Consider the following 13,598-nt stretch of genomic DNA (forward strand, 5'->3'; position numbering starts at 1 on the left):
CATAGAGATAATGTCGGACATCACAATGTAAGGTATTCTGTGAAGGTGTGACTTTGTCTTCACAAGGACTGTGTGCAGTGGTCATTGTCATGGACGGATGCATCTGCAGCTGTAATTTGGCTGGGTTGGTTTGTCCTGCTTTTGTGTGGAGGGGTCACCTGGACAATTTTCTAGCAAGTGTTGTGGCTGTACTATGGAACAGTTCTGCTAGAGGCACAGTAAGTTCTGGAACAAACTATTATCAGAATGTCACCTTTGCAGTATTTGGTGCCTCTAGCTATTTTATGGTATTGTGTGAAGTGAATCGAATTGGCTGAAGACTGGCAGTGTAATGCTGGCAACTTCTGGAGGAAGTTGGATGGATCATCCATTGGGCACTTCTGGGTGAAGATTAGTGCCTTATCATTTTGCTCTGATGTGCTGTACTCCCACATCATTGAACATTAGAATATCCAGTAGTTTTTAGATTGTCCACCACCATTCGCAACATGGATATAGTAGGCCTGCCAAACTTTGATCTGGTTTGTGGCTGTGGAACCACTTAGCCCTGTCAATTACTGTACTGTAGAAGAGTTAAACAAAGCAAGTGCTGCTAACATGATGTTTTGGAAACATCGGTGATTTTCAACGTAAACATTCAACAGACTACTTCCTGTTCTGTTTTGAATTCCACCCAAGAGTTTCCATGTATTTTAAAGGATCTTGAATGTTCCTTCACTTTTTGGGGGACAAATTAAAATCTGGTACTGGGCTTTTGAAGTTCATTTTGATTCTCCTCAGTTTCCAGCCTAGCACTTAATTTCCAGAGCTCATTCACTTGCTCTTTCTGCAAGGATTCCCTGACCAATGTGTTCCTTTATCTTTACCAGGCAGATCTGACTATTTTACTTCGACATGAATTTGAGCTTTTTATTCTGAGCGTGGACCCTAGTTGCAATTATTGCTGAATAATTCAGAAACTGCTTATTCCTCATGACATCTGTGCTACCTGTTCTGGCTGCTGGGACACAGACAACTGCTTCTACATAGATTTGCTAAGCTGTAATGGAACAGCTTGGTTCCAGCGTAGGCCACTCTGCTCCTGACCTCATTACAATTTTGGTTCAAACAAGGCCAAAGAAGTTGAATCCCAGAGGTGGGGCAAGAATGACTGTCCTTTACATCAAGGCAATATTTGCTAAAAGAGTCCCTTGCATAGATTAATTCCATTACAATGTGGCAGGCGTGGCATGTTCTAGATAGAGATAAACACATTTAACCCCAACTTCAAATCTCCTTTGATATGAAAAGTAAATTGATGTTTTACAATCTTTCCTTATTTGTTTATTGCTTTTAAACCTTTCTTTGATCTGGGAAATTACAAGAATTAATTTGAACCCCTTATGAAGATGGCTGTAGACCGCTAACCTCCACCAAGGAACTCAGAAAAGGTGTGACCATTGTTTTAATATTTTCCCATTTTTACCTTTGACCTTATTGAATAAACATAGGTCATCCTGTAAATTGCAATCACTCTGGGTCTGTTTTCCAGTCTCAAAGTTTTTTTAATTCTTTCAAGTCCAAAACTAAAAATTGTACTCAATATATAAACTCAAAATATGTTTGCAACAACTGTCTTTAGTTTGAGCTACTTTAATGGCTGTCTTTACTGCATTCTCCACCCCTACAGTCGTAGTGCTTGTGAGGTCACTGCTAGAGATGCCAGTGAGTTTTCTTTTCCAAATATTTTAAATCAATTGAAATGTTCTGATTTGAGATTTGCTCACTGCCCCACTCCCAATACTTATCCACCCTGCTCCTAAACACTCACTGGCAAGTGAGAGGAGATGGTGTGAGGTGGCCATGGAGGTAGTGAGTCAATGTGCTGAGCAATGTGATGAATGGAAGAAGATAGTGTGGGTTCCTCAAGTGCGGAAAGTGGAGTATTGAGTGCAGCAGTGTGTAGCAGAATAAGGAAAGGTGATGGTCTTCGTAGTATTATCACTAGACTATTAATTCAGAGACCCAAATAATGTTCTGGCAATCCAAGTTCAAATCCCGCCATGGCAGATAGTGAAATTTGGTGAATTCATTTAAATAAAATCTGTAATTAAGAGTCTAATAATGACCATAAATCCATTGTTGTAAAAACCCATCTGGTTCACTAATGTCCTTTATGGAAGAAAACTGCCCTTACCTGGTCTGGCCTATATGTGATTCCAATCCTGTGGTTGACTCTGACCTGTCTTGGAAATAGGGCTGAGCAGTAAATGCTGGCCTAGCCAGTGGTGCCCTCATCTCACGATTGCATAAAGAAAAGGCACTGAGAACTCCTTTTGGTATCAGTGGCACTGTATGCACATAATGGCACAGTTGGCACTAGGTTGCCATTGAAAACATTCCGACCACCAGCTTCCTGTTTCAGTCCAGTGGCAAGAGGTACACTGTTATCCTAATCCTGGCAATATTTCACTAATAGTGTTCTTTATATTGAAGTTACTTTGTTGCTTATGAATACATCCTTTACTGAGCTTTATCTCCATCAGTATAAGCATATAGCTCATTATTTTGTAATCTATATTGGGAGAATCATAACACAGAACAATTATATTAGGTAGTGTATGATGAAGGGCTTATGCTCGAAACGTCGAATTCTCTATTCCTGAGATGCTGCCTAGCCTGCTGTGCTTTGACCAGCAACACATTTTCAGCAGTGTATAATAATATTCATGAATAGAAGAACTCAAATTAATGAGCCAAGTAACAGCAATAGAGTAGGATAAACTAGCAATCTGCTGAAGCAAATTATAGTTGCTTTTCTGGAGGCACTTGATGGAATTAAAACAATTACTTCTGCAAGGGATCTCAGTCTTCGAACCTGAAGCTGCCTTGGCCTCTGTCGCTCAACATCATGCCACATTTGTATTTGTCCATTGAGCCATTCAGAGAGGAAATAAAATGCTATATACTTCTATTTGGATATGGATTTAAACATTACAATTTCTAATCGAAAATGCAAAAGTAAGCATATGTATAGCTAGCCAGCATTAATTAGCTAATGTTTAGAATTATAGAGTAAAGAATTTATTTGTTCAACTGCCATTTGTGCTTTCTATGCAGGATGCATACAGCCGAATGCAGCAACCAGGCTTTGATGACCTGCTGAGACGGAAACCAGACCAGTGGACTCACTATTCCACCCCGAAACCACCTCTTGTCTCTTCTGCTTTGTCCACAGTCACCCAGCCCTCTGACCCTCCATCCCCCTTGTTCAGTGTAGACTTCAGCTCTGAGGTATGCAAGTTAAAGTGGAATTTAAACTTGTTGCAATTTTTTTATAAGTGGAATATAATGGTTATTTTTGCATTGCCAATAATTGCCTTTTAAATAATCTTTGAAAGTATTCACTTTGTAGATCCATACAATTATGCAAAAATATCATATGTCATAATTTAAGTCCCTGACTGTCTTCAGAGTAGGTTGTTGCCTAGGACAGAATTGTATCAAAATGGTCTAGATCTTTTGATTGTACGGTCTGTGCTAAAGCAGCTATTCTTAAGGGCAATGGTGTAAGTGTTGCAGTTGTCTTCCAAATATCAGAGGTGAAAAGGATGAAAAAAATTAAGCCTGTGTCTCTGGACTTTATCCCAGTTGAATAACTTCTGGAAAGTGTACAAGTATGCAGAACACGTTCAGGTATAGTGGTAACCTCCTTTATATCCAAAAGTTAATTTAGAATAAATTGTATTATGTAGTACTGTCTCTGTAGATGCCATGCCTATTGTATACTCTTACTGGTAAAATTGTCATCATGATTTCCCTTAGTTAATTGTCTTTTTCAGAATAATGCAAGTCTTATTTCATTGCCTCTCATTGCACTGATTATGTGGCTTCTTTATATCCTGTCAGTTCTTTGGCAACTAGCTTCTTGTTAAACAGCAAGAATTAGCATTTCATCAGAGATGTGTTACACAGTAAGCATTGTGTAAGTCTCCCAAAACAAAATACTTTATTGCATTTTGGCCACAGATATCATAATCCAATTTCAACTAACAATTTCCAATATGTTTGTAATAGCTGAAACTCTCTTTGGTTGCTGAGTGTTAAAATTGTTTTCACAAAATTCCAACTGGAATCAGTAGGATTATTGCAACCTTAGAGTATAATCTGGGGTTGGATTCTTAATACTTTCATTTTAGTTTTCATCTTTCTAGGAATGTATCTTGCATATATTTAGTCAGGCTGTCAAATGTAAAGCATGCCAAAATTTATTCAACACTATTTGTAAATATTATGGAAGTGCAAGAAAAAAATTATTTCAAAATACAAAATTTTTTCTTTAAATGATAATATTTTACCAATCATAGTCCTATTCATTGTTCTGATTAACTTGTAATTTATCCATTACTATTTGTTTGATTTTATTGCCTAAGCAAATGACTAGGTTTCATTATTTGTCTTTATCAGCTTTTTTTATTTCTGACCTGTTAGAAGTAGTAACGCCTACGATATGTTTTAATTATGATCTTACGTTTTTGGGAAGATACCACTTTGTAACAAAGAGGCTGATCATTCAAATACTGCAGAAAATCTTTCTGTGAATCCCACATACGCGCTTGCATACCACCACCACTGTTCCAATATTTCACTTATTCAGAATGGTCCCACCATTAAAAATAACAGTGGACATGAGTCCACTTAATTAAATACAATTAAGTCACAGCTTCTTATTTAAAATATTCAGTTTAATGCTTTGATTGTAATACGCATTGTTTCTTACAGCAGTTCTCTGAGAATACAAGTGATTTATGTGTGGGCACTAAATTTGAAGATGATAACATATCCCATTATTCTCCATGGTCCTGTGGGACCATCAGCTCTTGCATTAGTGCAATGGAATCTGATCCAAAAGACATCATGGCAACCACCAGTGTTGAAGTAATGGTAAGTCGCACAGATCTCCTTTTAAAAGTGTTCACTTCCCATAATTTTGAAGGGTTTTATATTGTGCTGTACATTGTATATGGCTGCATTTTAAAAAGGTTCCGTTAGCATTGTTAATAAGGTATTTTAAGTAGTAATAAACTTATTAATCGCATTATTGCAACAGTTCAGTAGTGTGACAAGAAATGAAGAAAACTTTTGCAATGAGAAAAAGAAAATGGTGCTTTCAGCTTTGGATCTACTGCCTTGTTTTGTTGGGGAAAGGCTTGGATACCCCTCTAGTATGGTTTGAAAAATAATGTAGCACGTTAGAATGACCAGATATCCCAACCTAAGCTAGTCCCATTTGCCAACACTTGGCCCATATTCCTCTAAACCCTTCCTATTCATATACCCATCCAGATGCCTTTTAAAGTTTGCAACTGTACCAGCCTCCACTATTTCCTCTGGCAGCTCATTCCATACACCCTCTGCATGAAAAAGTTGCTCTTGAGGTCCCTTTTATATCTTTCCCCTCTCACCTAAACCTATGTTCTCTAGTCTGGACTTCCCTCACCCTAGGGAAAAGACTTTATCTGTTTATCCTAGCTGAGACCCTCATGATTTTATAAATCTCTGTGAGGTCACCTCTCAGCCTCTGACGCTCTTGGGAAAGCAGCCCCAGCCTATTCAGCCTCTCCCTAGAGCTCAAATCTTCCAACACTGGCATCATCCTTGCAAATTTTTTCTGAACCCTTTCAAGTTTCACAACATCTTTCCGATAGGCAGGAGATGAGAATTGCATGCAATATTCCAAAAGGGGCCTAACCAACAACCTGTATAGCCGCAACATGACCTCCCAACTGCTGTACTCAATAATCTGACCAATAAAGGAAAGCATACCAAATGCCTTCTTCACTATCCTATCCACCTGCGACTCCACTTTCACGAAGCTATGAACCTGCACTCCAAGGTCTCTTTGTTCAGCAACACTCCCTAGGATCTTACCGTTAAGTGTACAAGTCCTGCTAAGATTTGCTTTCCCAAAATGCAGCTCCTCACGTTTATCTAAATTAAACTCCATCTGCTCCTCATCCCATTGATCAAGACCATGTTGTAATCTGATGTAACCTTTGCTGTCTACTACACTTCCAATTTTGGTGTCATCTGTAAACTTACTAACTATATCTCCCATGTTCATATCCAAATCATTTATGTAAATGACAAAATAGTGGACTCAGCACCTATCCTGTGGCACTCCACTAGTCACAGGCCTCCATTCTGAAAACAACCCTCCACCACCATCCTTTGTCTTCTACCTTTTGAGCCAGTTCTGTATCCAAATGGCTAGTTCTCCCTGTATTCTAACCTTACTAACCAATCTCCCATGGGCAATCTTGTCGAATGCCTTACTGAAGTCCATATAGATCACGTCCACTGTTCTGCCCTCATCAATCCTCATTGTTACTTGTTCAAAACACTCCATCAAGTTCATGAGACATGATTTCCCACACACACAGCCATGTTGAATAGCTCTACTCAGTCCTTGCCTTTCCAAATATGTGTAAATCCTGTCCCTCGGGATTCCGTCCAACAACTTTACTCAGTGGGTTGTGAGTTCATGGAATGCCCTGCCAGTAGCAGTGGTGAACTCTCCCTCTTTATGGTCATTTAAGCGGGCATTGGATAAGCATATGGAGGTTATTGGGCTAGTGTAGGTTAGGTAGACTTTGGTCGGCGCAACATTGAGGGCCGAAGGGCCTGTACTGCGCTGTATTTTTCTATGTTCTATGTTCTAACTTGCCCACCACCGACATCAGGCTCACTGACCCACAATTCCCTGGCTTGTCTTCACCACCTTTCTTAAGTAATGGTACCGATTTAGCCAACTTCCAGTCTTCCGGCACCTCACCTGTGACTTTCGATGATACAAGTATCTCAGCAAGAGGCCCAGCAATCACTTCTCTAGCTTCCCACAGAGTTCTAGGGTGCACCTGATCAGGTCCTAGGGATTTATCCACTTTTGTGTTTCAAGCCAGCAAGCACTTCCTCCTCTGTAATATGGACATTTTTCAAGATATCACCATCTATTTCCCTACATTCTATATCTTCCATGTCCTTCTGCACCGTAAGCACTGATGCAAAATACTCGTTTAGTATCTCCCCCATCTCCTGTGGCTTCACACAAAGGCTGCCTTTCTGATCTTTGAGGGACACTATTCGCTCCCTAATTACCCTTTTGTACTTAATGTGTTGGTAAAAACTCATTGGGTTCTCTTTAACCCTATTTGCCAAAGCTATCTCATGTCCCCTTTTTGCCCTCTTGATTTCCCTCTTCAGTATACTCCTACTGCCTTTATGCTCTTCTAATGATTCTCTCGATCTCTCCCGTCTGTAACTGACAGATGCTTCCTTCTATTTCTCAACCAAACCCTCAATTTCTCTAGTCATTCTGTATTCCCTATCTTAATTTGATGTTGTGATTTTGCTGATTTAAATCTCTCTCTAGGTTTAACTTTACAAAATATTATCAAATTAACAGTTAAAAGCCATGCAAAATTCCATTATGAGCCAGTATATCTCATCTTAGACAACAGGTTCCAAACTGTTCGTGGTTTTCCAGCCGTGACTTGTATGGTTTTAACAAGACTTTCCTATTTTTCACCTCCATTGCCTTCGAATAAAGGCCAACAATTCATTTCCCTTCCATATTACCTGCTGAACTTGGATGCTATTGTTTTATGATTCATGCGCGAGGACCCTCCAATTCCTTCCTGCTATAGTTTTTTGCAGTCTTACACAATTTAAATAATATTCAGATTTTCTGTTCTTTCTACCAAAGGTAATGGCTTCACATTTTCCCACATTATATTCTATCTGTAAGGTTTTTACCTATTATTTTAACTTTTTGACCTATTTTTGTCATTTGCAAACTTGGTGATAGACCATTCACTTCCGTCATTCAAATCTTAATATATATTGTAAATAATTGTGTTCCCAGCACTGATCCTGTGGCAGTCAACTAGTTGCAGGTTGCCATGCTGAATTGTCCCCATCCTCTATCCATGCTAATATATTGCTGCCAACACCTTGGACTTTTATCTTATTAAATAGTCTTGTGTGGTGCCTTTCTCAAACATTTTTATGAATCCAAATATAATACAACTATTGGTTCACATTTGCTTACCTTGCCTGTTACCATCTCAAAGAAACGTATTAAATTTGTCAGGCATGATTTCTCCTTCATGAAGCCACGTTGATTCTACTTGATTCTATTATGCACTCTTTCTAATAGACTCTTAATATTTTCCCAGTATTTACTTTTTTTTGTGTCCTTTCCTTTTTGAATAAGAATGTTACATTATGACTGGAAAATTGTCAAAGTCATACAGCATGGAAACAGACCCTTAAGTCCAAGTAGTGCATGCTGGCCATGTTCTAAACGATTCTAGTCCCACCTGCCTGCATTTGGTCTAGATCACTCCAAACTTTTCTCTTCATGTACTTGCCCAAATGTTTTTAAAAGTTGTAATTGTACCTGCATTCATCACTTCCTCTGGCAGTTCATTCACGCATTCTGTAAAAAAAAAGTTGCCCCTCATGTCCTGTTTAAATCTTTTTCCTCTCACCTTAAAAATATGCCCTCTAGTTTTGAACTCCCACACCTTGGGGAAAACATCTTTTGCTATTCACCTTATTTATACCCTTTCATGAGCTTATAAATCTCTATAGTGTCATCTCTCAACCTCCTATGCTCCAGTGAAAAAAGTCACAGTCTATTCAGCCTATTTTTATAACTCGAGCCCTCCATTCCTAGCAACAGTCATCCAGGACTTTTCCTGAACCCATGGATTTTTGGAAAATTACTACTTTTGCATGCACTATTTCTATAGCTGCTTCTTTTAGTATCCCAAGGTGTAATTCATCAGGTCCAGAGGACCTATCAGCCTTTGGCCCTACTGGTTTCTCTAGTACGTTTTCTCCAGTACTAGACATTGTATTTCTTTCCTTGTTTTTTTCATCTATTTATTTAGTATTTTGGAATGCTATTAATGTCCTCTACCATGAAGACTGACACAAGTTATTTATTTATATCTCTGCCTTTTCCTGGTTTTCTATTAGGTCCTGAGAGAATAAGGCTCAGGAAATATGTTCACTTTTGATTATGTTTTTCCTTTTTACACATTTTAAAGAAGCTCTTACTGTCTGTGTTTTATATTATTGATGGTTTACCTTCATTGTTTATTTTCTTCCTCTATTATTCTTTGGTTATCTTTTGTTGGCTTTTACAACTTTCCCAATCCTCTGGTTTACCACGAATTTTTGCCACATAGTTTTTTATTCTTTCAGTTTAATACTACCTTTAACTTCCTTTGCTAACTACGGTCAGTTTATCCCCTTCCCAGAATCATCCTCCTTTACTGAGAGATCTATGTTGTGTGTCAGAAATTATTTTCTTAGTGTCTACCATTACTCATCAACAGTTTTTTTTTGCTAAACTCCTTTCCACGTTCACTCGAGGTCAAGTCTGTCCTCATTTCTTTGTATTACCTTAATTTTCATGTAGCACAGTCGTTCCTGACCCACATTTCTCACTCTCAAAAAGAATGCTAAATTCTACCATGTTTTGATCACTGTATCCTAGGGAATCTTTTACTTGGAGATCATTTTAAAATCTGCTTCATTATACGTGTACCGGATCTAAAGTAGCCTAATCCTTGATTGGTTCCACAATGAAATTTTTTTAAAGAATATTTTAGGTTTAGAACACTCAGAAAGGCACTCTTTAAATTCTTCCTAATGGCTACCTCTGTAAACTTGACTGTCCCAATATGCATTAAGATTAACACCTGTGACTAATGTAGTACCTTATTTTTACTCTTGGTTTTCTTACATCCTGAAGTCACTTCTTGCTTTGAGTAGCTCCTTGACAGATGCTGTCTATGCCCATGGGATGAGGGTTGGGGTGGGATTTGTATTGGGTGAAAACAGGTGAGGACGCGATTTAATGCCTCTCAGAGTGAAATAGCAATAAAATGCACTAAGCTAATAGAAAATACATGACTAAGCTATCAATGGTTGTGGGATCCCTATGTCAATTTAGAGACTGCATCCTTGAGTGCAAATATATTACTTTTTAATTGTAAAAGATAAAATAGTGATGCTTACGTGGGAAAATATCATTTGTATTAGTGTAGCATTGTAATCTAGATTTTTCAGGCCATAGTAGTCTGCAAATGTGTCCCTTTTTATTATCTTTTTCCGCTCACCCTAAACCGATGCCTTCTAGTTCTGGACTCCCCACACCCCAGGGAAAAGACTTTGTCTATTTATCCTATCCATGCTCCTCATAATTTTATTAACCTCTATGAGGTCACTCCTCAGCCTCCGACGATCCAGGGAGACCTAAGGGGCAATGTTCTCACGCAGAGGGTGGTGCATGTATGGAATGAGCTGCCAGAAGAAGTGGTGGAGGTTGGTACATTTAAAAGGCATCTGGATGGGTATATAAATAAGAAGGGTTTAGAGGGATATGGGCCAAGTGCTAGCAAATGGGACTAGATTAGGTTCGGATTTCTTGTTGGCATGGATTAGTTTGGACTGAAGGGTCTGTTTTTGTGCTGTACATCTCTATGACACTACTACATTTTATGATATAATCTTTTAAGTTCAGATTTTTACTTTAAACATTTTTTTGTATTACTTGTTGAAAAATTTATATTTCCTCCGTTTAACTCTTAATTTCTTCTTTTAAGTGTCTCCCTTAAACCGCACTCTCTCACCCAGAATACCATCTGCAGTCTCTGTACTTGTACAATTTTCCCTCTTGCACAATCTTGATTTATATCACTCCTCTATTGATGTCTGTTCCTTCAGCTATTTAGGCCCTAAGCTCTGGAATTCCCTTTTTTCTTTATAAATAGATCTTAAAATCTACCTCTTTTTGAATAAGGTTTTGGTCACATACCCTCTTTGTTTTTTACTTCTGTCAAGCATTCTGCCACAACACATGTGCTGTCTACAATGTTAAAGGCACTATATTGATGTCGCATTAAAATCTACCTTTTCAATTCAGTAATAAACTTATTTTAATCGTTGTCATTTTAATGTTTTCATTTTATGCTGTACTTGTTGAACCTGTAAAGTTTTCTATTCTGTGGATAAGGCCTTTATTAGTTATCAAGCTATCCCTTTGCAAAATTGCTTACTCTGCAGATGAAAGCAGAAGTAATTTTTGGAAAATAACTAGGTGGTTGTAAAGACTGTGTATCTTCGTCCTTTTATGCTTTTTTAAAATTGTGGACTAAAATGCGAAGAACTGTTTTAAAAACCAACTATTTAAATGATTACTGCATATTCTGACAAGATGATAACTGGATGATCATGGCAAGCATGATTTAAATAGCTGCCTCAATAAGCAGTAATTGAAGATTGGACTGCAGTTGAACTGGTGACAAGGGGTTCTGTATTATAATAGTGGTTGACAACAAGAAATTGATTGGTCTATGGACTAATGACCGGTTTTAATGGTCAAGAATGTCTGCTTGCCAACGACCATGTAATTTGGTTCTGGGTAACTGAATACCTGGGGCTCGGAGCAAGATAGAGTGGTGATTAGATCTCCAAAAGCTGAGGAGAATTGTGTCTGTTCACTGCAGTCAAAGCCCTTTTTAAACCAGAAGAAAACTAGTTTATCTTTATTCTGTGGTTGTTGTGACATTTTAAATTGATAAGTCAGTGATCTTTCATAGATGAACCAGCCATCTAGTATCTATTGCAAATCCATGGAATCCTTCAGATAAGGAAGGTTGAGAATAAATCTGATCAAAAAGAACTAGATGAACAAATTTTTGCTTTCCCAGTTTTCCCTCTGACCATGCTTTTGTTTCCTATCTACGTTAATCTGTGTATAAAGGGAAGCTTATAAGGGAGTTAGAGTTTTAATTTTTAGTGTTATGTGCTGACCGTTTATAACTGTTTTCCTTAGCTACAATCTAATTACTTGTAATGTATAGTAATTTTTGTTAAGTACAGAAACGTGATTAGATTAGATTCTCTACAGTGTGGAAACAGGCCCTTCAGCCCAACAAGTCCACACCGCCCCTCCGAAGAGAAACCTACCCGATCCCCTTCCCCTCCCCTATATTTATCCCTGACTAACGCACCTAATGCTGTGGGCAATTTAGCATTTCTAATTCACCTGATCTGCACATCTTTGGTTTGTGGGAGGAAACCCACACAGACACAGGGATAATGTGCAAACTCCACAGAGACAGGCGGGAATTGAACCTAGGACCCTGGAGCTGTGAGGCAGCAGTGCTTACCAATGAGCTACTGTGCCGCTTTCTATCAACTTGGGACTGAAAATCAGGTTAATTTGGAAATTTTGTGTACTCCTTTTGAAATCTTCAACTTGTGTGAAGATTCTGGAAATAGCGGAATTTGGGTTCCAGCATGCTATTTGCATGAATCGTGATATGGTAGATTTTAGCAGTTGAACTTGCTGAAAATATTGTATGAAAAAACAAGACTGAAGGGAGGGATAAGCATTTCATCTAGCATTCTCCATGTTATTTCTCAGGGCATTGCCTTGACCAGAGACAACTTGCCTGATTCAAAATTTAATTTGCAGTTAAGTATCAGCCAACATTAGCAAATGGATAACTGCTTGGTACGGCAACTGCTCTGCCTAGGACAGTAAGAAACTACAGAAACTTGTATGCACAGTCCCAGACCATTACAGAAGTCAACCTCCTCTCCATGGACTCCATTTACACTACTTGTTACTGTGGAAAGGCTCCCAATGTCATCAAAGACACTTACTACCTGGTAATACTCTCTTCCACCCTCTTCTGTTAGGTGCAAAGTACAGAAGGCGTGCACCAACAGGTTCAAGAACAGCTTCTTCCTCGCTGTTATTAGACTGTTGAATGGATCTGTCTAATTTTAATCTAATGGTGGCACCTTTGGGCACCTCCTGTGCCGCCATAATAAAAGAATTAAAAATTCAAAGAATTACATTGACAAGTACGATTTGGAGGTGCCGATGTTGGACTGGGGTGGACAAAGTTATAAATCACACAACACCAGCTTATACCCAACAGGTTTATTTGGAAGCACTAGCTTTCAGAGCACTGTTCCTTCATCAGGTGGTTGTGGAGGTTAAGATCATGCTCACAGAATTAATGAGTTCATTGTCCTGGAGATGTGATACAGTAAACAATCTTAGATTGACACTTTCATCTTTTATAATTGGATATGCTGCTTTCTGTTCTTTGATAAGTAAATCCCAGAACTACTTTTAAATTACATTCTCAAAATAGCTCAGCTTTTTAAACAATAGGTGTGAAGTCTGTCTGTGTACCCTGCTTTGTCGGATTGACAAATCCTCTGTATAGTTTGAGAGTTTTACAAGGATTCATGCAGACCTTGAGCAAAATAAAACTTAATTCTGCAAAAACAAATTCACCCCATAAGCTTGTGTGTGTGTGTGTGTGTGTGTGTGTGTGTGTGCACATGTAGGAGCGACAGATTGACAGCATTACACTTACTTAGTGAGTACTCATGTGATTCTGCCAATTTGGTCTATCTTGTATACTGCAAGCAAGGACATCCTGAGGGATGGTACATTAATAAGAGTGAGCAGATGCTATGAAAATTGGCTGGCTGACAGGAAGCCAAGAATAGTGATAAAT

The 13,598-nt window shown here is 38.5% G+C and overlaps 1 protein-coding gene across 4 annotated transcripts in view; it reads left to right on the forward strand.

Moving 5' to 3' along the window:
- rc3h2 (ring finger and CCCH-type domains 2) overlaps positions 1–13,598 on the forward strand; it is a 113,723-nt gene that overhangs the window by 76,019 nt on the left and 24,106 nt on the right. For 3 of the 4 annotated variants that reach the window (XM_060841379.1, XM_060841381.1, XM_060841380.1), the window contains 2 exons: positions 3,100–3,273; positions 4,762–4,923. In XM_060841379.1, coding sequence (XP_060697362.1) covers positions 3,100–3,273; positions 4,762–4,923 — 336 coding nt within the window. The remainder of the gene's footprint in view (positions 1–3,099; positions 3,274–4,761; positions 4,924–13,598) is intronic. The other variant, XM_060841382.1, reaches the window with a different exon arrangement.

The sequence above is a fragment of the Hemiscyllium ocellatum genome, chromosome 21 (genome assembly GCF_020745735.1).
Source record: "Hemiscyllium ocellatum isolate sHemOce1 chromosome 21, sHemOce1.pat.X.cur, whole genome shotgun sequence".
NCBI classification, from domain to species: Eukaryota; Metazoa; Chordata; class Chondrichthyes; order Orectolobiformes; family Hemiscylliidae; genus Hemiscyllium; species Hemiscyllium ocellatum.